The sequence below is a fragment of the Ursus maritimus genome, unplaced genomic scaffold (genome assembly GCF_017311325.1).
Source record: "Ursus maritimus isolate PB19 unplaced genomic scaffold, ASM1731132v1 scaffold_12, whole genome shotgun sequence".
Taxonomy (NCBI): Eukaryota; Metazoa; Chordata; class Mammalia; order Carnivora; family Ursidae; genus Ursus; species Ursus maritimus.
Genome location: NW_024423564.1, coordinates 33,644,391 through 33,668,269, shown reverse-complemented (window position 1 = coordinate 33,668,269; position 23,879 = coordinate 33,644,391). Strand labels below are relative to the sequence as shown.

The 23,879-nt window shown below is 33.9% G+C and overlaps 1 protein-coding gene across 1 annotated transcript in view; it reads right to left on the bottom strand.

Moving 5' to 3' along the window:
• The window catches only part of COL24A1 (collagen type XXIV alpha 1 chain), a 341,448-nt gene that overhangs the window by 74,132 nt on the left and 243,437 nt on the right, over positions 1-23,879 (bottom strand). Inside the window, exons 37-42 of the mRNA XM_008690817.1 lie at positions 20,176-20,229; positions 18,241-18,348; positions 15,202-15,255; positions 14,889-14,942; positions 14,203-14,259; positions 4,863-4,916 (exon numbers count right to left, since the gene is read on the bottom strand). Of these exons, the coding sequence (XP_008689039.1) occupies positions 4,863-4,916; positions 14,203-14,259; positions 14,889-14,942; positions 15,202-15,255; positions 18,241-18,348; positions 20,176-20,229 (381 nt within the window). The remainder of the gene's footprint in view (positions 1-4,862; positions 4,917-14,202; positions 14,260-14,888; positions 14,943-15,201; positions 15,256-18,240; positions 18,349-20,175; positions 20,230-23,879) is intronic.

Genomic DNA, 23,879 nt, shown 5'->3' with positions numbered 1-23,879 from the left:
GCTTTTGTGGAGTCTGGATATAAATCTCACTAAAAACAAACATGTTTTCTAGGAGTTTCACTATAATTCCTCTGGTTCTTTCTATTACAATAAAAATTGACAAAGGCCATTTTTCTGCAGTGTTAAAAATAAATATGCTATAGTAAATATTATTATCAGTCATGTAGGCAAGGTTATGGGAAATGACTGACTTTGCCTAATGATATTAGTGGTGGGATGAGCTAACTGGCCAAGGGGAGCTAGATGGTCAAGGACTTTATAAGGGAAGTGATGCTAAGCTGAATCTTGAAGGATGAGTGTTCCAGGCAGCGAAGTAAAACGAAGGCATTCTGCCAGAGGAGATAGCATGGGGGAATAAATGGAGATTCATCTGACCGAAAATGTTAAGAGGAGAGTGGATTTGAGAGGGCTATGACCGGGGATAGGGAGTCTAGTTAGGAAGTTATTAAAGTAATTCAGATGAAAATGATGAAACCTAAACTAAAGTAGGGCAAAGTGGCTAGATCCCAGAGCTACCTGAGGTCAAAAGAAGTGGCCAAGTGAATATGAGAGATCAGAGGAGAGAGAATGGAGTGAGAGGAGGGAAAGGATGAGAGAGGCAAAGAGACAGAAAGAAACACAGGGAGAGCAACAGACCCACACAGAGAGAAACAGACACATGGAGACAGCAATATATTGACAGAGGCACAGACCGAGACAGAAAGAGAAAGAGAGAGAGAGGGATGATTTGTTTATTGGCTTGAACATCTTAAGGTCTGATGGTAGCATTCACTGAATTGGGGACATAGAAAGAAGAGTATCGAATTTGGGGAGGATGAGGAAACTGTTGTATAAGACATACTGAGGTAGAGGTGCCTGTGATGATATCCAGTAGCAATTTGGATATGCATGTCTGATGCTAAGGAGTAACGGCCAACTGAGAATTTAAATATTGTTATTTTATTGTGTGCAAAGATGCTATGGACCTTGCCAAACCAAAGTGAAATGGAGTTTGAGCTAGAACATAATTTATTCAATGTATTTCTAGGACTTCATCTCACACAAGTTTAGTCTGATTTAATCTTGGGTATGTGTATGTTTCTGCCCATAGCTTTAAAAAGCAGATGTTGACAGTATAATATGCTTATTCCCACTAAGTACTCTGGCTTTCTCAAGCCTCAAATTAATTTATCTTGACCTATGGAATGTATAGCTTTCTGGATGACAGCTATAATTTACTATATCTGTTTTTATACTGATTAAATGTTCTTTCTGTATGTCTTCTACATGTGATGTCCTCAGAGGTAGGGACTGTGCCTGGGGTGCTCAGTATTAAATTCACAGCACCTAGTTCTGCTCCTGGTCCATGGCAGACATTCAAATATACAATGAGTGACTAGAGATTTTATTATGTATGACACGTAAGATCTGTCATGTATAATGATGCCTAATGAGTATTTATTGATGACAATGAGCAAAACACATGACTTTTATAATTCTCAGTTTCTTCAAAAGGAAAAAAGAACAAAGGATGGTGAAAAAAATTTTTTAAATTTCTAATTGTTCATATCCAAATGGAAACAAAATCTGCATTATCCATTCCATTTTTTAAAAGATTTATTTATTTATTTCAGAGAGAGAGGGAAAGAGAGAGGGTACATCTGCACATGAGTGGGGAGAGGGGCAAAGGGAGAGAATCTTCAAGCAGACTCCCTGCTGTGTGCACAGCCCAAAGTGGGGCTCGATCTCAGGACCCTGAGATCATGACCTGAGGTGAAACCAGGAGTGGCACACTTACCTGACTGAGCTATCCAGGTACCCCCATTCCATTTTTTTTTATCCAATAGGATAATCATGAGTTCACCACAATTTTAAGAATATTTGTGAATATAAAAATGTTTTTAAAAAGGTTGATTATTCAGCCATAAAAAGGAATGAAGTAGTAATACATTCTACAACACTGACGAATTTTGAAAACATTATGTTAAATGAAATGAAGCCAGACACAAAAAGCTGTATGATTCCATTTATATGAAATATCCAGAATAGATAAATCAATAGAGACATAAAATAGAGTAATGGTTGCCAAAGGCTGGGAGAAATATAGAGCGACTGCTTAATCAGTATGGTGCTTCCTTTTTGGGGTGATGAAAATGTTCTAAAACTATGTAGTGTGTGATGGTTGTACAATATTGAGAATATATTAAAATCTCTGAATTGTACACTTTAAAATGGTTAAAATGGGGCTGTCTGGGTGGCTCAGTCGGTTAAGCATCTGCCTTCGGCTCAGGTCATGATCTCAGGGCCCTGGGATCAAGCTCCACGTTGCCGGTGGGCTCCATGTTCAGCAGGGGGTCTGCTTCTCCCTCTCCCATTGCCCCTCTCCCCTGCTCGTGTGCTCTCTCTCTCAAATAAATAAAATCTTTAAAAAAATAAAATGGTTAAAATAGGAAATTTTATATTATGTGTATTTTAGCCCAATAAAAAGGAAGGCCTGGTGATAATGCTAGCCATCATTTTACTAGAGTGAAAGGATAGTATATACATTTTAAATTATAGAAAAGCGAACACTTGAAAACTTCACCCGAGACTACAACAGAATAATCTAACTCTAAATAAAGCATGGTTCCCCTGCATGAATGAAACTTGTGCTTGGGAAAACCTGGTAGGGGACAAGTGCGGATATTTCATGGCTTTCAGATGTCTAAGTAATACAATTATTGTGGCTGTGTGGCTCGAGATGGCTTGTTTAGAATAAAACCAGCAACAGATGATAAAATGACCTCTAACACCTGAGGACATAGGATAGAATAAGACAGAAAGGAAGATGTCGATCAAAGTAATTCATGAAATAGCCACAACTGGAAACTTCACTAGGAGTATCTGTGGAATGAGGAAGGAGAAACAGACTCCACAGTGGGCCTAGGAAGAAGTTCTCTGATGAAGTATTTCTGAGTAAGGCGTAACTATCCAGAATAAGGCAAGCAGGGTTTTTCTTCTGCAAGCCAGGTGAAGAGATTCTTTTCTTCTTCCGAAAGAATAATTACCTGTTTGTTTGGCAGTACATTTGCTGGTTTAGCTACCAAATGTTTTGTAGTTAGTAGAGGCCAAAAGAAGATATTGCAAGAACCAGATTTTCCTGAGAACGTGTGAAGTTATGCACAGCAAAAACTAAGGAAGTTTAAGATGCTTCTCAAATTATTCTGAAAGCAGTGGGTTGGCTTCTCAACTCAACGAAAATCTATTTTCAAGTAAATACACAGGATTCCTTGGATTAAGAAACACTTATAGATACAAATATTACATAAATTTGAAACTATATATGATGTTCTAAAAATGTTTCTCTAAAAATAGAAGAAATGTACAACAATTTCACAAGCATTTAGAACTACCTTCAACATTTGGTTCAAAGAGAATTTTAGGAACTGAAAGTTGATTTTTCAGATTCCAGGCTTGAGAAAATCAATTTACTAATGATAATTATCTACCTGCCAGCTTGTTCATTCAATCTGGCTATTTAAATCTTATTTATATGATTTATTTATTTATTTTATAAATATTTTATATTATTTTATATTATTTATTTATCTGGCTATTTAAATCTTATTTATATGAAATCTTATATATATGATTACTGAAATTTTAAATGAGAGGGGCATATTGGATCAAATAACCCATCAATTTATTATTAAAAATGAATTATGTTTATATACATATTATATTATACTATTATATACTATTACATACAAAGCTCAGAACAAAACATTGTAGAAGAAAGAGGGAAGTCATATTCAAATTGGAGAGGTAAGATATCTGCACATTAAAAATAATTAGCAAAAATATCAGCAACAGAAGATGGTTAAATATTTCTGTTGAATGATTTCTGTAAATAATAAATATTATATATTTATAATATATAAATATATAAATATATTTATAATATATAATAAATATTACATATTTATAATATATATTTATAATATATAATAATATATATTTCTGTAAATAATAAATATTATAGGACTACAGAACAGGAAAGGATTCCTGTTAGGGTGAGTTGGGAAAAAAGGAGTTCGAACTAGATTATAAAGGATAGATAGGATTTATGTAAATAAAGATAATACTGTGAGTAGGCACAGAATGTTGTGAGCAAAGGAATGACATAGAAACTATAGGAAGAGAATTAGCAGATGTCCATTTTGTTTAGCTACTGACAGTGTAAACAGGAAGAGAAGAGAGATGAGGCAAGAATACAGAACATCCTAAACACAAATGTGCTAATAAAAAATGACCCAGAATAAATGCTACACTTAGTCTAATATAATTTTGGCTGATGAAGTTGGTCTCATAAAATCCTTCTAAGAATGGACAACGACAAGAATTGACAGAAGGCTTGAGAATAGGACATTCATCCACCCAACTGACAACTATCTATTGAATTCCTACTATACACCAGGAACATATGTTCTAGAAGCTGGGGATGTAATGACGAAGAAGCCAGACAAGAGACTTATTTTCATGGATCTTACTTTTTGGTAGGGAAAAACAGACAATAAACAAAAAACACAAATGTATAAAAAAAGAGATATATAGATAGCATGAAATATGATATAAAGTGATGGATAGAAAGGGCAGATAGAAAAGGTCTTTCAGGAAGCAACATTTCAGCTGAGATCTGAATGATGAGAAAAAAGCAGCAATGGAAGACGAAGATGATTATAGAAAGAAGGAACAGAAAATACAAACAGCTAGGCTTGTTCTAGGATCAAAACCATAAGATATTACTAATAACACAGTGATGCTTATTTTCATTTGAAACTGAGCAAAATCACAGAGAACACTAATTCAATGTAGAAGCAAGGGGTGAAATTTGCTGTATTTACCTTATAGCCCTCTGCGCCAGGCTCTCCTCTCTCTCCTTGTTCCCCGATAGGACCCTACAGAGACCACGCGCAAAGATAATCAATTTCACAGCTGTACCTAAGTATTTGTGAATGTAGATAATACAGTTACCGTGGAATATTTTTTTCCAAAAATATGAAACCAAATGTATAATAATTTGCTTGTTTCCACTAAATAATTTCAAAAGATTGAATTTCAATAATACCAAGAACATCATAAGCATGGAATTATTTAAAGAGAATCTCATAATGATTCTGCAAGGAAAAATATTGAAGAAATGAAGTCCGCTTAAACAATATGAATTTTCAGATGGATAAAGTATGTTAGGCATGTTGGCAAAATAACTTGCTTTTTACTTAATGTTAAAATGATAGAAAAAGATTTAATCTGAATCATTCATTAATTAGAAGATTATATTTAATAATCTTTTTATTTATTTATTTTTTGAAGTACAGTTGACATACAATATTATATTAGTTTCAGGCATACAACACAGTGATTTGGCATTTATACACATTATGAAATGATCACCAGAATAAGTCTGGTTACCATCTGTCACCATATGTAGTTATTATAATATTGTTGACTGTACTCACTATGCCATACTTTACATCCCCGTGATTTATTTATTTTATAACTGGAAATTTGTAACTCTTAATCTGCTTCACCTTTTTTATCCAGCTCCCTACACTGTCCTCTCTGGACAGTTTGTTCTGTGATTTATGAGTCTGTTTCTTTTTTTTTAAAAGATTTTATTTACTTATTTGACAGAGAGAGAGACAGCCAGCGAGAGAGGCAACACAAGCAGGGGGAGTGGGAGAGGAAGAAGCAGGCTCATAGCGGAGGAGCCTGATGTGGGGCTCGATCCCGTAACGCTGGGATCACGCCCTGAGCTGAAGGCAGACGCTTAACAACTGCACCACCCAGGCACCCCTATGAGTCTGTTTCTGATTTGTTTGTTTTGTTTCTTAGACTCCACATATAAGTAAAATCATACAGTATTTTCTTTCTCTAACTTATTTCACTTAGCATAATGTCCTCTAGGTGCACCTATGTTGTCACAAATGGCAAGATTTCACTCATTTTTATGGCTGAGTACTATCACATTGTGTGTAGGTGTGTGTGTGTAGTATACACACCCTACATCTTTTTTATCCATTCATCTATCAGTGAACACTTAGGTTGTTTCCATATCCTGGCTATTGTAAGCAATGCTGCAATGAACATATAGGTACATGTAACTTTTCAAATTAAGTTTTTCATTTTCTTCAGATAAATACCCATATGTTGAATAGCTGGGTCATACAGTATTTCTATTTTAAATTTTTTGAGGAATCTCCATACTGTTTTAAATAGTGGCTACACCAATTTACATTCCCACCAACACTTTTTTCCCACATCCTTGCCAACGTTTGTTATTTCTTGTTTTTGTTTTTGTCGTTGTTGTTGTTACTAGTCATTCTGACAGCTGTGAGATGAAATCTCATTGTGATTTTGATTTGTATTTCCCTGATTAGTGTTGTTGAGCACCTTTTCATGTGTCAATTTGCCTTCTATATGTCTTCTTTGGAAGAATACCTATTCAGGTCCTCTACCCATTTTTTAAAAATCAGATTGTTTTATTTGTGTTGAGTTGTATGAGTTCTTTATATATTTTGGATATTAATCCCTTATTGAATATGTCATTTGCAAATATCTTCTCCCATTTAGAAGGTTGCCTTTTTGTTTTTTTTTTTTTTTTGATGGTTTCCTTTACTGTGAAAAAGTTTTTTACTTTGATGTAATCCCAATTGTTTATTTTTGCTTTTGTTGTCTTTGAGGAGACAGATCCAAAAAAATATTGCTAAGACTGATGTGTAAGTGTTTACACCTGTTTTCTTTTGGAAGTTTTATCATTTCTGGTCTTACATTTAGGCCTTTAATTCATTTTGAGTTTATTTTGCATGTAGTGGAAAAATGTGGTCCAGTTTCATTCTTTTGCATGTAGCTGTCCAGTTTCCCCAACATTATTTATTGAAAAGACTATCCTTTCCCCATTGTATATTCTTGCCTCTTTTGTCATAGAATTGTGTGTTTATTTCTGGGCTCTCTATTCTTTTCCATTAATCTACGCATCTATTTTTGTGCCAGTACCATACTGTTTTGATAACCATAGCTTTGTACTATAGTTTGAATCAGGCAGCATGATACCTGAAGCTTTGTTTTTTCTCAAGATTGTTTTGGCTATTTAGGGTCTTGTCATTCCATAAAAGTTTCAGGATCTTTGTTCTAGTTCTGTGAAAAACCCTATTGGAATTTTGCTAGGAATTGTATTGAATCTATAGGCTGCTTTGGATAGTATGAACATCTTAACAATACTAATTCTTCCAACCAACAAACATGGTACGTCTTTCCATTTATTTTTGTCATCTTCAGTTTTTTCATCAATGTCTTATAGTTTTCAGAATATGGGTCTTTCACCTTCTTGGTTAAACCTATTTCTAGAGATTTTCTTATTTTCATTCAATTGTAAATGGGATTGTTTTCTTAATTTCTCTTTCTGATAGTTTGTTATTATTGTATAGAAATGCAACAGATTTCTGCATATTAATTTTGTATCCTGAAACTTTACTCAGTTAATCTAGTAGTTGTAATAGCTTTTTGGCAAAATCTTTATTTTCCATGTATAGTAGAATGTCATCTGCAAATTTTGACAGTTTTACTTCTGTCTTACCAATTGGATGCTTTTCTTTCTTTTTCTCCTCTGATTGTTATGGCTAAGATTTCTAGTACAATGTTGAATCAAAGTGGTGAGAGTAGGCATCTTTTTATTGTTCCTGATCTTAGAGGAAAAGCTTTCAGCTTTCACCACTGAGCATATGTTAGTTGTGGGTTTGTCATATATGGGCTTTCTTACATTGAGGTATTTATTGAGAGTTTTCATCATAAGTGTATGTTGAATTTTGTCAAATGCTTTTTCTGCATCTATTGATAGCATCATATGATTTTTATCCTTCATTTTTTTTTTTAAAGATTTTCTTTATTTACTTGACAGAGATTGAGAGAGAGGGCCCAAGGAGCGGGAGCAGCAGAGGCAGAGGGAAGAGCAGGGAGCCCAATGTCAGGCTTGATCCTAGGACTCTGGGATCATAACCTGAGCTGAAGGCAGATGCTTAACTGATTGAGCCACCCAGGCACCCTATCCTTCATTTTGTTAATGTGTGTATCAAGTTGATTGATTTGAAATACTGAACCATCCTTGTATCCCTGGAATAAATCTTACATGACTATGGTATATAATCCTTTTAATGTACTGTTGAATTCTGTTTGTTAATATTTTGTTGAGGATTTTTGCATTTATGTTCTTGCATCTATGTTCTATGTTCATCTATGATATTGGCCTGTACTTTTCTTTCTTTCTTTCTTCTTTCTTTCTTTTCTTTCTTTCTTTCTTTCTTTCTTTCTTTCTTTCTTTCTTTCTTTCTTTCTTTCTTTCTTTTTTGTACTGCCTTTATCTGGTTTTGGTATCAGGATAATGGTAGCCTCATAGAATGAATTTGAAAGCATTCTTTCTTCTAATTTTTTTTTTGGGGGGGTAGTTTGAGAAGTATAGGTATTAATGTTTTTTAAATGTTTGGTAGAATTCACCTGTGAAGCCATCTGGTCCCAGACTTTGGTTGATTGGGAGTTTTTTGATTACTGATTCATTTTTATTACCAGTAATCAGCCTGTTCAAATTTCTGTTCCTTCCTGATTCAGTCTTGGAAGATTATACATGTTTAGGAATTTATCCATTTCTTCTAGGTTGTCCAATTTATTGGCATATAACTGTAGTAGATTGTGGGATACTGTTTTTATTTTCATTTGTCTTTGGGTATTTTTTTGATTTCCTCTTTACTTCTTCACTGACGCCTTGTTTGGTTAGTAGCATGTTGTTTAGCTTCCATGTGCTTGCTTTTTTCTAGTTTTTTTTTTTCTTGGTATTTATTTCTAGTTTTATACCATTGTGATCAGAAAAGATGCTTGACATGATTTCGGCCTTCTTAAATTTATTAAGACTTGCTTGTGATCTAACCTAGGGAATGTTCCATGTGCACTTAAGAAGAATGAGCATTCTGCTGTTTTTGAATGGAATATTCTGTATATATCCATTAGGTCCCTCTGGTCTAATGTGTTGTTTAAGGCTACTGTTTCCTTATTGATTTTCTTTCTGGATGATCCATCCATAGATGTAAGTGGAGTGTTAAAGTGCCCTGCTATTATTGTATTACTGTTGATTTCTCCCTTTATGTCTGTTAATATTTGCTTTATAAATTTAGATGCTCCTAAGTTGGTTGCACAGATATTTACAATTGTTATATCCTCTAGTTGAATTGATCTTTTTATCATTATGTAATGCCCTTCCTTATGTCTTGTTACAGTCTTTGTTTTAAAGTCTATTTGATCTGATATGAGTATGCTACCCAGGTCTTTATCATTTCCATTTGAATGGAATATTTTCTTTTCCATCCTTTCACTTTCAATCCATGTGTGTCTTTAGGTATGAAGTGAGTCTCATGTAGGCAGCACATAGATGGTTCTTGCATTTCTTTTCTTTTTTTTTTTTTTTTATGAAGATTTTATTTATTTATTTGACAGAGAGAGACAGCCAGCCAGAGAGGGAACACAAGCAGGGGGAGTGGCAGAGGAAGAAGCAGGCTCCCAGCGTAGCAGGGAGCCTGATGCAGGGCTCCATTCCATGACCTTGGGATCACGCCCTGAGCCGAAGGCAGACGCTTAACGACTGAGCCACCCATGCGCCCCGGGTCTTGCTTTTCTTATCCACTCAGTCACCCTATGTCTTTTGATTGGAGCATTTAGTCCACTTACATTTAAAGTAATCATTGAAAGGCATGTACTTATTGCCATTTTGTTAATTGTTTTCTGGTTGTATTTGTAGTTCTTTTCTGTTCTTCTCTTGCTCTCGTCCCTAGTGATTTGATGATTTTCTTTAGTGGTATGTTGGATTCTTTTCTCTCTCTCTCTCTCTTTTTGTGAATCTGTCATAGGTTTTTAGTTTGCAGTTTCCATGGGTTTCATATTTAATACCCAATGTACACAGCAGTCTATTTTAAGTTGATAGTCACTTAAGTTCAAGCACATTCTAAGTCCTACATTTTATTCTCCTCTCCCCACATTTTGTGTATTTGTTGTCATAATTTACATATTTTTATTTCATGTATCTCTTAGCTAATTATTGTAGATATAGTTGTTTTTACTATATTTTTTAGGGGAGGGGCAGAGGGAGATGGGGGGGAGAGAGACTCTTAAGCAAGCTCCACATCTAACATGGAGCCGAACACAGGGCTTGATCTCACAACCTTCAGATCATGACCTGAGCCAAAATCAAGAGTCAGCCACTTAACTGACTGTGCCACCCAGGTGCCCTGTTTTTACTACTTTTGTCTTTTAACCTTCCTACCAGCTTTAGAAATGGTTGATCCACTCTCTTTACTATATGTTTGCTTTTACTAGTGAGACTTTTTCTTTGATAACTTTTTAATCTCTAGTTATGGTGTTTTCTTTTCCACTTAAAGAAGTCCCTTTAACATTTCTCATAAGTCCAGTTTAGTGGTGATGAATTTCTTTAACTCATTTGTCTGGGAAACTCCTTATCTCTTTAATTCTGAATGATAATCTTGCCAGGGAGTGTATTCTTGGCCATAGGTTTTTTCTTTCAGTGCTTTGAGTATATCAGTCCACTCCTTTGTGGCCTGCAAAGTTTCTGTTGAAAAATGAGCTGATGATCCTATGTTTACCATGTATGTAATCACTAGCTTCACTCTTGCTGTTTTAAGATTCTCTCTTTATATTTAATTTTTGACATCTTAATTATTTTCTGTTGGTGTGGACCTCTTTGGGTTCATCTTTTTTGGAACTCTCTGTGCATCCTGCAGCTGGATGTTTGTTTCTTTCCCCAGCTTAGGGAAGTTTTCATCTATTATTTCTTCCTTTTGTCTTGTTACACTCTTTTTGTAAAGTCTATTTTATAAGACTTGTGTTGATATTGTATGCCTGATATTTTCCCAGAGGTCCCTTAAACTAACCTCTTTTTTTTTTTTTAACCTTTCTTCTTCTTGCTATTCAGTTTGGATGACTTCTACTACCTTGTTTTCCAGATTGCTGATCTGTCTGTACCCTTTAACCTGCCATTGTTCCATCTACTGTATTTTTTTCATTTCAGTTACTGTGTTCTGTTCTGATTGGCTCTTTTTTATTTTTTCTAATGTCTTTGTTGAAGTTCTCACTGTTCATCTATTCTGTCAAGTTCGGTAAGCAACTTTATGACCACTACGTTGAACTCTTTATCAGGCAGATTGCTTATCTCTGTTTCATTTGGTTCTTTTTCTAATTTGTCTTGTTATTTTGTTTGGAACATACTTTTCTGTCTCCTTGTTAGGCCTGACTTACTGTGTTTGTTTTTATGTATTAGGTAGATCAGCTATGTCTCATGGTCTTGACGGAGTGATCTCATGTATAACATGTCCCTTAGGCCTGAGAAGCACATTCCCCCCCAGGTTATCAGAACCAGGTACTCAGGGGTGCCCCATGTAGGCTATCTGTGCCCTGTTGTGGCTTGGCCACAAATTTTTCTGGCATGCTGGTAAGAGGGCTGACCCCTGACCCAGATGGCTGCAATGACTGGCCACATTGCTGTGGGCACACTGGTGGGTGGGGCAGCCCCTTGTGTGGCTGGTTGTGAGGTCAGGCCATGACTGTTACAGGCATACTGATGGGTGGGCCTTGCCCCTGTCCCTGGTAGGAGCCACTCTGAAAGGGTGCTGGTTCAGGTTAAAGCCACTTGTTTGGTGTGTTGGGACAAGAGCTACTTTGGAGAATGCAGTTCCTGGCCAAGGATACCTGCTGGGTGTGGCAGGGTGGGAGCTGCTTTGGGAGACACTGTTTAATGATCTTTTTTTTTTTTTTTTTAAAGATTTTATTTATTTATTTGACAGAGAGAGAGAGACAGCCAGAGAGAGAGGGAACACAAGCAGGGGGAACGGGAGAGGAAGAAGCAGGCTCCCAGTGGAGGAGCCTGATGTGGGGCTCGATCCCAGGACTCCGGGATCACGCCCTGAGCTGAAGGCAGACGCTTAACGACTAAGCCACCCAGGCGCCCCTGTTTAATGATCTTTTTAAAAGTATTTAATAACTGGGGCACCTAGGTGGCTCAGTTGCTTGAGTGTCTGACTCGGTTTCAGCTCAGGTCACGATCACAGGGTAGTGAGATCGAGACCCGTGTGGGGTGTCTGTGCGCTCAGCACAGAGACTGCTTGAGATTCTCTCTCCCTCACCTGCTGCCCTTCCCCCTGCTCTCTCTCAATAAATAAAATCTTTAAAAAAAATCTAATAGGTAATCTTACTTTACCATTCTTCATCAGAAGTTCTGTTGTTTATTCCTTAATCTGTGAACTTTTTAATTTTTAAAAAATATTTATTTATTTATTTTTAGACAGAGAGAGAGAATGCATGAGCAGGTGGGTGGGGAGGGGCAAAGGGAGAGGGAGAGGAAGAGAAGCAGACTCCTCACTGAGCAGGGAGCCTGATGTGGGGGTCGATCTCATGACCCTGAGATCATAGCCTGAGTCAAAATCAAGAGTCAGACACTTAACCAACAGACCACCCAGGCAACCCTGAACTTTTTAATTTTTAAGATATAAATTAACCTAATAAAAATTATGTTTATTTATTTTAATCCTTAAGGTAGTAGCTAAACTAATAAACTTACACTTTTAACTTTTTCCAAACATTCCTAATATAAAATCTTTGATATGATAAGCTGTTCAAATTATTAGTCTAAAATACATTTGAAAAAGCAATTTTTGCATATGAGGACCTACTGTCTGAAAAGAAACTCAAATTGAAATGTTTGGCAAAAACATAAAATTGATAATAGACCACTAATTGATAAATTTTCCTATGTGAATAAGTGTATTTGACATAATGTAGAGACATTAATCTCTGACTTTGCTTAATGATTTAGAATATTCTTGGTTTAAGTCTCACACCTGTCTTATGCCTACTAGATAAAATGACACATTTTATGTTAGACTTTTAATATATTTATTATATTTCAGTGAATTCTTTGACCCTGGCATACCTGAATCTGGGGAAGACATGCACTATTACAGACGATTTGCCAATATTTTTCCATTTGCTTTAACTTTTTGTATTATTTCCATATTTTCCCCCTGAGGGCTTTAAAGAGACTAGAACATATTTGATAAAAAAACTTATATATTCTTATAGATAAGTAGGCCTCTCTATGAGATGGCTTGATTTAATCAGAATAATCCTAAAATCTTTCCTATTTCTAAAACAAAATATAACTTTCAATCATCTCCAAACAGCCAGATCAAAATATCACAAATGACTACATAATGTGATCCTTCTGCTTTAGGATTTTTTTTATCTTATGTGATACGTGGAAGATAGAAAATTTAACCAATTATATTTATTTCTATGAACTGAATATTTTTATTCTACCTATTTAATTTACATACGTCCTTTAAGATTGTTTTAGTCATACATGAATATAGAGGTGGTTTTTCAGATAATCAAAACTATAATAGCTACTTTTCAAAATAGCGTTTATAGTTAGCTCTTAAAATGCTGAATTAGAAGATTATAGATCAGTGATCTTTAAAGAGTATTTGTTCTAATAACTGGTTAGGTAAGTTTTAAAATCATTTGGTAACTGTATGTAAATTACTATAAAAAAGTATACAGATCAGATATTTTTAACACTTAGAAATAAATCTGAATTTGATGATTAAAAAAATATCTGCCCTAGGGGCGCCTGGGTGGCACAGCGGTTGGGCGTCTGCCTTCGGCTCAGGGCGTGATCCCGGCGTTCTGGGATCGAGCCCCACATCAGGCTCCTCCGCTGGGAGCCTGCTTCTTCCTCTCCCACTCCCCCTGCTTGTGTTCCCTCTCTCGCTGGCTGTCTCTGTCAAATAAATAAATAAAATCTTTAAAAAAAAAAAAAATATCTGCCCTAAAATATCTAGGGTATATAGTTTTTTGATAATCTCTGCAAAAAGTTGTTATAGTACATTTAATGCTGAAAGTTAGATTTGGAGAGTGACTGTATTAAACTATATGTTATGCTAAGGATCTTGACCTGGATGTAAATAGATTTTGCATTTACATTATACAGCTACAAATACTGCATGCCTATAAAATCATGTTATGAAACTAACAAAATAATACTCTTTGAAAAGATGTGATCAGTGCTGTCAATCTATTATCTTCATTGCCTTTTATCTTGAAACATCAAAATAATTTTAGGAAAAGACCTACTGGTTCACCTCGAGGCCCAGGTGGTCCTAGTACTGTGCTATCTTCTCCTGGATAACCCTGTAATGAAGATAATGATTTATAAACAAAACCAAGTTAATAAAATAACCTTTGAAATATGCAGGCTACTATTATCTAATATGTATGAAATATACAATCTTTATTTAAATGGAAAACTTTTACCTACAAAACTTATCACAGGATATTTTATACAGTTGTGATTCCTATAAATTCTAAGAAGTGTCAATCTGCTTTAATTACATGAAAAGCAGTTTAGGAATTTGCTCGAAGTTTCAGGTTTCCAACGATATTGTAAATCAACAGGGGTACTGCTGTAGTTATTCTTAAACCATAAAAAATTTTGCTATAAATGTACTAGTTAGTCATTTAATCTGTAGTCTCATGATTTCTTTTGATAAGTAATTAATTTTACTTTTACAAAGCTTTACAGATTGCAAAGTGCTTTAACATATATTATTTCATGAATATCTTGATACAACCGATTGAAGACATTTTAATGACTTATTTACATTTTTGACCTTCATTATTTATCTTTTAGAATTTGCAACACTTCCCAAGTTGAGAAGTGTTTCTTTTATTTCTTGAAAATGTTTCCACGCATACTTTCAGAAAGAACACAAAAATTTAATATTTAACTTTAGGATTGAAAAGTCAATATACACACATACCTTTTCTCCTTTAGGTCCTGGCAACCCAGAAGGTCCTGGTTGACCCTGATGGCCCTAACAAAAGGACAAGTAAGCAGACATTCTCCATATCATTTGTGCATGTTCTACCTAACAGCACCAAAGCCATGCTATGAGATATTGCCAATATTCTGATGAAAAACAAGATTCATTCTCTAGGGGGTTGAAGCCTAAATATATTAGAAAGGTAGTTATCAGTGAGATTTCATCTTAATTTGCATAACTGGGATGACATCTTTATATAACTATTTTCATGTAAATACACATATTTTAATTTCCAATTAGAAATGATTACCCTGTATCCTGGAATTCCTGGTTCTCCATCAGGTCCCATCAATCCTAAATGTCCCTAAAAAATAAAGTAAATATTAGAAAACAAACAACTGTTTAAGCCATTAAACTTATACTCTTATTATTTATTTGTTTATTGATTTATTTATTTAGTACTCCAATTATTTAAAATTCAGATTTTTTTCGAGGCATAATATTTTACCTAGTCTGAAATGGGAAAACAAAAGTAACATTCTAACTTTTGCCTTGTTTTTCTTCTGAACCACAAAAGTCCCACCAAAAAATGTCTCTGTAGTTTACTTCTGGTATGAATATTCTTAATCATATTAAGAAAAATATTTTCAGTTGTTAGAATCTGAAAGTTTTCTAGTAAGTTCTTGGAAACGTAGTTTGCACCTGTCAAAGTTTATGGTAGATGTGCATCACTGAATATTAGAATATAGCCTGATAGTTTTTGATATGTTCATGATGGGATCAAGGAGAAATATTCACTGATAGTTTCAGGTACTTGAATGAACAAAGTTTCAGCTCTGGTCAAACTTGTTAAAATAGAAATGACTGACAACTTATGTGCAATAATCACCCTATGACTGCTTTTCTTATCAATATTTTGCAGATGAGGATACTATATAACTTAAGGGCTAATTAGTAAATGCCCCTAAAATACTGAAAATGTGACTCAGACAACTGAAAAGAACAAAAATAATAATCCTGAAAATGTCTTATCTTTCATACTATTAAAAAGTTTCCACATCAACTTTCCTATTTGAGTTTGAAACTAAACAGGAGATGAGGAAATTAAGGCACGGAATAGGTATTAGGCCTAACCAAATATTAGACTAACCAGAAGTTCTAAATATGATTATTTACCCAAAGAACCACCTATCATTAAAGTGGATGTAAAGTAAAAATATTAAAGTAAATAGATACCTTACATAGCATCAATAAAAAGATATAATGGAAAAAAGAACTGCATTATAAATCATAAAATCCATAAAAAACTAACAATAAACCTAATAAGCTAGAGTTAAGAACAGAATGAAGGAAATAACAAAACTTTATTAAAGGATATATAAGAAGATATACGTAAATGGAAAGACATGTAGTGCTTCTCTACTGAAAGCTTCAATACTAAAGGAACTTGAAGAGCTCTTTTAAAAGTTCACATGGAAGAGAGAATTATAGTAAGAGCTGAACTTTTTAGAAAAATGAATTATGGAGATTTGCCCTGACAGATTTCAAAAAATACTGTAATAGTATAATAATTTAAATAATGTGGTATTGGACCTAAGAACAACAGACAAACAGATTGACAGAAGAAAACAGAATGAAAACAGGCCAATAAATATTTCAGAGTTTAGTTTACGGTAAGGGTAGTATTTCAGAAAAGTGGGAAATAGATTGACTATTTATTCAATGATTTTGAGACAACTGAATATCAATTTGGAAAAGAGAAAATCAGTTCTTTGCAACTTAATTCATAGCAAAGAAATAAACTTCATATGAGTTAGGGGTAAAAATAAAGCTATTAAAGTATTAGAAGAAGGATATAGAAGAGTATTTTTATATACTTTAGGTAGGAAAGGTGTTTCTAATGAAGAAATAAAATGTAGAAAAGAACAGACAAATTTGACTATATAATTAACTTTCTGTCCAGCAAAAGATATCACAAACAATAGATAAATGACAGAAAGGGAAATGTATTTGTAATATATTTTATAACATATTTAACAAAATATATTACCTAAAATAATAAGGCGATATTGCAAGTCAATAAGAAAAAAACAACCTAATATAAATCATGTAAAGTACACATGAAAAGGCAATTTCCAGAAAAAAATACAAATTACTTAATTGCAATCAGGGAAATGTAAATAGAAAGAAAATGAGACACAGTTTTTCATTTATCAGATTGTCAAACATCAAAAGGGTTAATAGGAAGTATTGGTGGTGGGAGAGTGAATTCGATGAAACTTTTCGGGAAAGTTAAATATGTGTCAATATTTAAAAAGTGAATATTCTTTTTAGACAAAATCCAAAGTAGAAGGCTGCTTTGATGGCAAGACTCTGGATTAATTCTGATGTTCATTAAAAATTAATCATATAAAGTTTTTTGACATATAAGCCAAAAGCAGAGAAATATTAATAATTTAAATAAAAGGAAGTAACAAAGACCTGAAGAAGTAAGATGAATATGTAAAATGAGCTTGGGACAAACTTTCCTCAGACAACAGATGGATTATGCAATGCTCTCAAGAACGCCTTGGTAAAAAGTCTAGCGTTTGTGACATTTAATGGAGAGTAGGAAATATACCTGATTTTGTATATAAGCTTATGAAACAGTGAAGATACTAAACACTAAATTACAAATATTCTGCATCTCTTGTGCTAGGACTTTCTGAACAGGTCCAAATATATTAGCATAAAATTTTGCTATTATAGGTTCAGAAGTATTACGCTACCCTTGTGTCCAACATCATATAAAGTTCATGCAAAAGATTAAATATTAGATGTCATGGATATTGATCACAGCTGGTTAAAAAAAAAAAAACCTCTAGATAAGCAAGTGGAGGCCAAGCTTATAAAGAAAACTCATTTTTATTGTGGACTAACATAACATAATAAAAAAAATAAAAAGAAAAAACAAGAAAACTCATTTTTAAATAAACCTAATTTTCAAAGCAATTTGCCAATCCCAACAGCATAGTTTTATACAGATATTAAATTCTGATTTTAAGTGCAAAGCATATAAACTTTCTTACTTAGGTTAGGAGTTATAATCTGAATTTTTTTAGACTTCACTTCATATTTTATTTCCATTTTGAGTTTTTTTCCCCTTTCCCCTTTCCATGTCCAGAAACCACTAAGCCATTTAAGTACTGTGGAATGCTTACAATTCTCCACAGCCCATGGAGGTAGATTATTTTCAATGGAACTATTGCTTTCTCTGTAAAATTAATCAAGAGATGAAACTTTAAGGACATGGATACATTTCTTTTCCATCCACAGTGAACTCAGGTCTGGAAACAAATCAAATACTAACCACAGCACCTCTAGTTCCTCTGGCACCCTTAGGACCACTTTTCCCAATTTGTCCAGGAGCACCTCTGCTTCCAATTTCTCCTGCGGGCCCTATTTGTCCTTTATCGCCCTGTGGATGTCATTAGTAAGAGAGAAAAGTGAGAAAAAACAAATTTTTTACTTAGATGAATTAACTATATCATATACCTGGAATGACACCAGAGGATATTCTGTTAGCAAAATTCTGTAAATAGTAACTTTGCTTTAACTTAATAATAGTAGAGACCATCACTGACAATAGTAACGTATCATCACCACCTAGGTTATCCTAAAGATATAACTAAAAGTAATTTAGAGAAAGAACATTAAAAAAAAGTAATTTTGGCCAAACAAGCAGGGGAGATCTGGTGTTCATGCTGAACTCCAAAGTAACCAAGTTTTTTTATTTTGAAATTTGTTATGTATGTATGTTTGCATGCATGCACGTATTTCTTGTTACCATGAGAAAACAGGCCCCATAAGAAGCCCGTTTCTTTAGAGAACTTCAATGCCACAAAGATCTATTTCATGCAAAAAGGTTCCAGCGTATGGTTCTGTATATTCAGAATCATCACTCAGTGGTTTGGAGTCTGCCTTTAAAAATCCATAACATTTTTTTAATCGGTAATATTTTTATACCATTTTACATCATTTTTAAAAACTAGTTACCTTCTGTTTTCCATCAAGCTGGCTGATCATTCTCTATCTCAAAATACAGCAGCTTTGAAGCAAATTTAAGTACTATAATTTGTTTTCTGAAAATGGGAACCAACCTGTTCTACTACTGATATTCAAGTAGATACAAAGAGAAACTAGACTGTGATCAAGGCCAGGAAGTTTTTGGTATTCATAATAATTCCCAGGGGTGCAGGTTATTGTAAGGACTTATACTGTCCTACTTCTAATGTTGATTTTAGATATAACATATGAATGGTGAAAAGAGACTTCAGTATTGGGGTTATTTTCATGGGCAAGAAGAGCACTAAATATGTAAGTGATAAATCACTGAATTCTACTCCTGAAACTAATATTACATTATATGTTAACTAACTAGATTTAAATAAAAACTTGAAACATTAAAAAAAAGAATGGCTACTAAAATTTACCTCATACATTTTTCTTTAACTTTCATTCTCATATATACTGTCCCTACATTATGACAAAGATGGAGTGGGTGTATATTAGTAAAAATGATAAAATTAGACTTTGGGAACTAGATATGGTGTGATTTGAAGCTAAATACAGTAATATATTCAGAACTGTTGTGGTAGAATAAAGAAAATAATTTCTGTCTCACCAACACTTGAATAAATTATTGACTCCATACAAAGATGAATTTTTAATTATAACATTCTAGAATTTTATAAATATCATTTCCTTAGTGAAATATAAAAGAAACAAACCATACTCTTGATTTGTTTCTTAGTCAATATATGGGAAAGATAAAATCAATCATTAACCTTTTCAATTTAGATAAACATAGTACTAATGAACCCAGAAATAATTCTAATCATATTCCTTTCCCCTAACCATTTTACTAAAGTTGTTACTAAATAGCACAAATGGTATAGTATTTTCCTTTTCTCTCTTTTCCTGTCCATAGTCTACTAAAGAATTTTTGGCAAACAGTAGAAGGAAAGGCAAAGATCTTTATAGAAACTACAGAGTAGGAAATCTGCCTTTAAATAATTAAGGTGATGGGTACTCCTAAGTAGAGTTAAATATTAATTTATACAAACACACCTTTTAAAGCCAATTTATAGTTCTTTATTACTTTATATCTAGTGCAAATAAAAACATCACATAGCATCCTATGGAGCTCAGGGCACGTCAGAAGAAAGATCTGCTATAAAAAGATGTAAAAGAAAAAAAATGTAAAAAAAAAAACAAACCATAAAAAGATGTTTAAAAAAATTACCTTTTTCCCTGGACGACCTCTTTGTCCTGGAGTTCCCACAATTCCTTCAGGTCCCTGGATATCCAATATAAAAAAGAAAATAAACTGTTAAGGAAAGGACTAGATGGAGTGTTTAAATACTTACATCACATAATCACTGAATTAAACACTACATAAAAATGAGGATTACTTTTCAACAATAAATATTGTTTTTTAATATTTATTTATTTTTGAAGATTTTATTCATTTTAGAGAGAGAGAGAGTGCGTGCAGATGAGTCAGGGGAGGGGAAGAGGGATAGGAAGAGAATCTCAAGCAGATTCTGCACCAGGGCTATAGCCCCATGTGGGCTTGATCTCTCAACCCTGAGATCATGACCTGAGCTGAAACCTAGAGCCTGATGCTCAACCGACTGAGCCACCCAGGCACCCCTGTGTAATTGTTTAAAAAATAGGTCACCATGATTTAGAGGTCTAGTGAGTAAAGTTTATATATACCAGCCAGTCAAGATAGATAAACTGTTCTTTATTTATAGGAAGAAAATTACTTGGTTTCAGTGTAATCCATTTTAATTGGTGAGACTGTAATTAAAGTAAACCCAGTGCATCCATTTTAGCAGTTCTATGAGCTACTGTGGGTTCAACATCTTGATGAATGTATAGGATTATAAAATATATCTAAAACACAGTAAAGAAGAATCTCAAAATCTGGGGTTCCTGGGTGGCACAGTTGTTAAGCGTCTGCCTTCGGCTCAGGGCGTGATCCCGGCGTTCTGGGATCGAGCCCCACATCAGGCTCCTCCGCTAGGAGCCTGCTTCTTCCTCTCCCACTCCCCCTGCTTGTGTTCCCTCTCTCGCTGGCTGTCTCTCTCTGTCAAATAAATAAATAAAATCTTAAAAAAAAAAAAAGAAGAATCTCAAAATCTTATTGGAGTAGATTAAGGAGATTTTCTCTGGTCTGTGGAAAAAAGGAGAGAGGGAAATACATGGAGAAAAAAGAGGTAGTCATATTAAACTGTTTAAAACAATATTTTCATTTCAATCTGTATTTTGTTCAGACAAAGTAGAAAGAATTTTTTAATACTCTTTTGAAGTATCAACTGGCTAAAATATTTTATCATGTAAATTTGCAGGTCAACAACAATTAGGCTTAAATGAGATCCGCAGTAAGCCAGAGGATGCAAGTTCTAAAATGGCTAATAATTAATCACAGCACTCCTTGCATTAGTTGGAAATGAAAATGGAAATCTCAAATTTGTGTCCCAAAGCTTGGAAAACTGCAAAAATGATGTAGACAAGAAATAAATTGTGGCTTACCACTGTGCTATGTAGGTCTTGATAAATATTTGTTGAACGAATAAACAGATACCTAAGGAAGTGACTCATGCCCTATGCTCCTGAGCAAATGCTCTTCTAGCCTCAGAAAGTCACTGAATTTAGAAGCCAAAATGGTAAAGTTCCATTGCTGTAGTTCTAGCTGCATCCAGAGGTCGAAATGATAGTTGCACTAACCTGAGTTTTTTTGTGGTTAATGCCGAGTTTTAAAAAGAGGCAGATTAACCTTCATTAGAGGTTAATGGTGTGAACATTTAAAAGTCAGACTGCTAGTTTCATATTCTGGCTCTGTTGCCTTACAGCAATACGACCATAAGTAGATTATTTAACTTCTAAAGGCCTTAGTTTCTCATTATATAAAAGAAGTAAAATAATACCTTTTCAAAGAGTTACTAAGATTGAATGAGATAACGCATGTAAAGTTTAGAAAGAACTGGACTTACACTGAAGAGCTTAGGTCAGTGTTAGTTCTCACTAACTACTGTTGCCTTTTTAAGGTTTATTGTGTAATATTTAAATACATATAAAAAGATATTAGAAGGTACAATAAATACCCATGTACCCACCACCCACTTGAAGAAAAAGAAACAATATACATATGTACATAATTGAAGTCCCTTTACACATACCTTTCCAAACAAGTTACCCTCCCTCTTCACTCAGGTTCAACCATTGCCCTCAATTTGTTTATCATTCCCATGCATTTCTTTATACTTTTACTCCATTTGCAATATATGGTTATTTTGCATCTTTTCAAACTTTAAATAAGCATACTTTATGTATTCTTTTGAAACTTTTTAAACACACATTTTGTTTTTGAAATTAATCAGTGTCATGAATCCATTCACTTTCTGTTTTTAATTCTACAGGATTCCATTTTCTTATCAAATCACAACTTATTTAAACACTTTCCTACTGATGAATTCTTGGTGTGGGTTTTCTCTGTTATAGAGAATGCTGCAACAAATACCTTGTGCATCCCTCTATGCGCCATGTCAACGGGCTGTTTGTTTTGTGTTTTACGGTATTGCCCCTGAAGTTAAATTGCTGAGTTACAGAACATACGCATCTTCAAGTATACAAGATATTGTCAAATTGTTTTCCAAAGTAGTTTTGTCAATTTACATTTTCACAGCTATGTTTGAGTCCAATTACTCCAAATCTTCTGTAATGGTTGGTACTATCGGACTTAAAATATATCCATCTCATTGTGGGAAATGATATGTTGTTTGTGTTTTCAATTTGCATATTTCTGATTATTAAGGAGGAATGATTATCTATTCATACAGTTATCCGACATCTATATTTGACTCTCTGGCTCTTATCTTCTGTCCAGTATTCTCCTGAGCTATTCTTTTTGGGTTATACATAAAAGTTTTTATACTTATTCCTGATACTTGTATTTTGCTCATTGTATATAATACAGATCTCTCCGCTTGCAGCTTATTTTCTCACTTTAACGTAACTTTTGATTAATACAAGTTTGCAGTTTTAACATAGTCATGTTTCATCAATATTTTCTTATTTCTTTCAGTGTTTAGAGGATCCTTCTCCTCTCCCTCTAGAGATCATGAAATGTTCTCATCAATGTTCTCATAGTTAACATTTTGATTTTCACAGCTAAGTGTTCAATTGGAATTTCATTCTTCTGTGTGTGTGTACACTAGTGTGAAGAAGCTGTTTTATTTTGTTTTCCATTTGGGTAACCAATTGTACCAGTATCTTTTATTGAATATTTCATCCTTTCCTTAATGATCTGTAATCTATAATTAATTTATCAAACTTCGAGTTTCAAAATATACTGAGATATGAGTCTAGGTTATCTTCTATTTCCACTGGTCTCTTGTCTTTCTGTGAATGAGCATGACACTAACTAAATTACTCTAGCTTTAACAAGTTATGATATCAGGTAGGGCAAGTTCTCCCTTCTACACACCACTGTGCTCCCACCCTTTGCAACTTGTTCTTGAAAACTGTCTTGATATTGGTCCTTTTTTCTTCCCCATTTCTTATAAAATCACTCTTCATCGATTAGGTCCTATAAAAAATTCTTATGGGAATTTTGACTAAAATTACACTGAATCCATAGACTAATTTAGGGGAAAGTTGATAATTTTTTGATATTGAGTCCTCCGATCCATGAATATAAACTATCTCTCCATTTATTTAGGTCTTTGTTAATAAACATTTTTTTTTCAATAAAATTTTGCAAATCATTTGTTAGATTTATTCCTAGGTGCTTAATTTTGTTGTTGATTGTATTGTAAATAGTATTTTTTAAAGTTTTCTAACTGCTGTTGCTGGGGAAGAAGAATGGAGTTTATATTTTTGTATATTCTTATATTTAGCATCTTGCTAAAATCTCGTTAATTCTAATAATTTATCTATAGA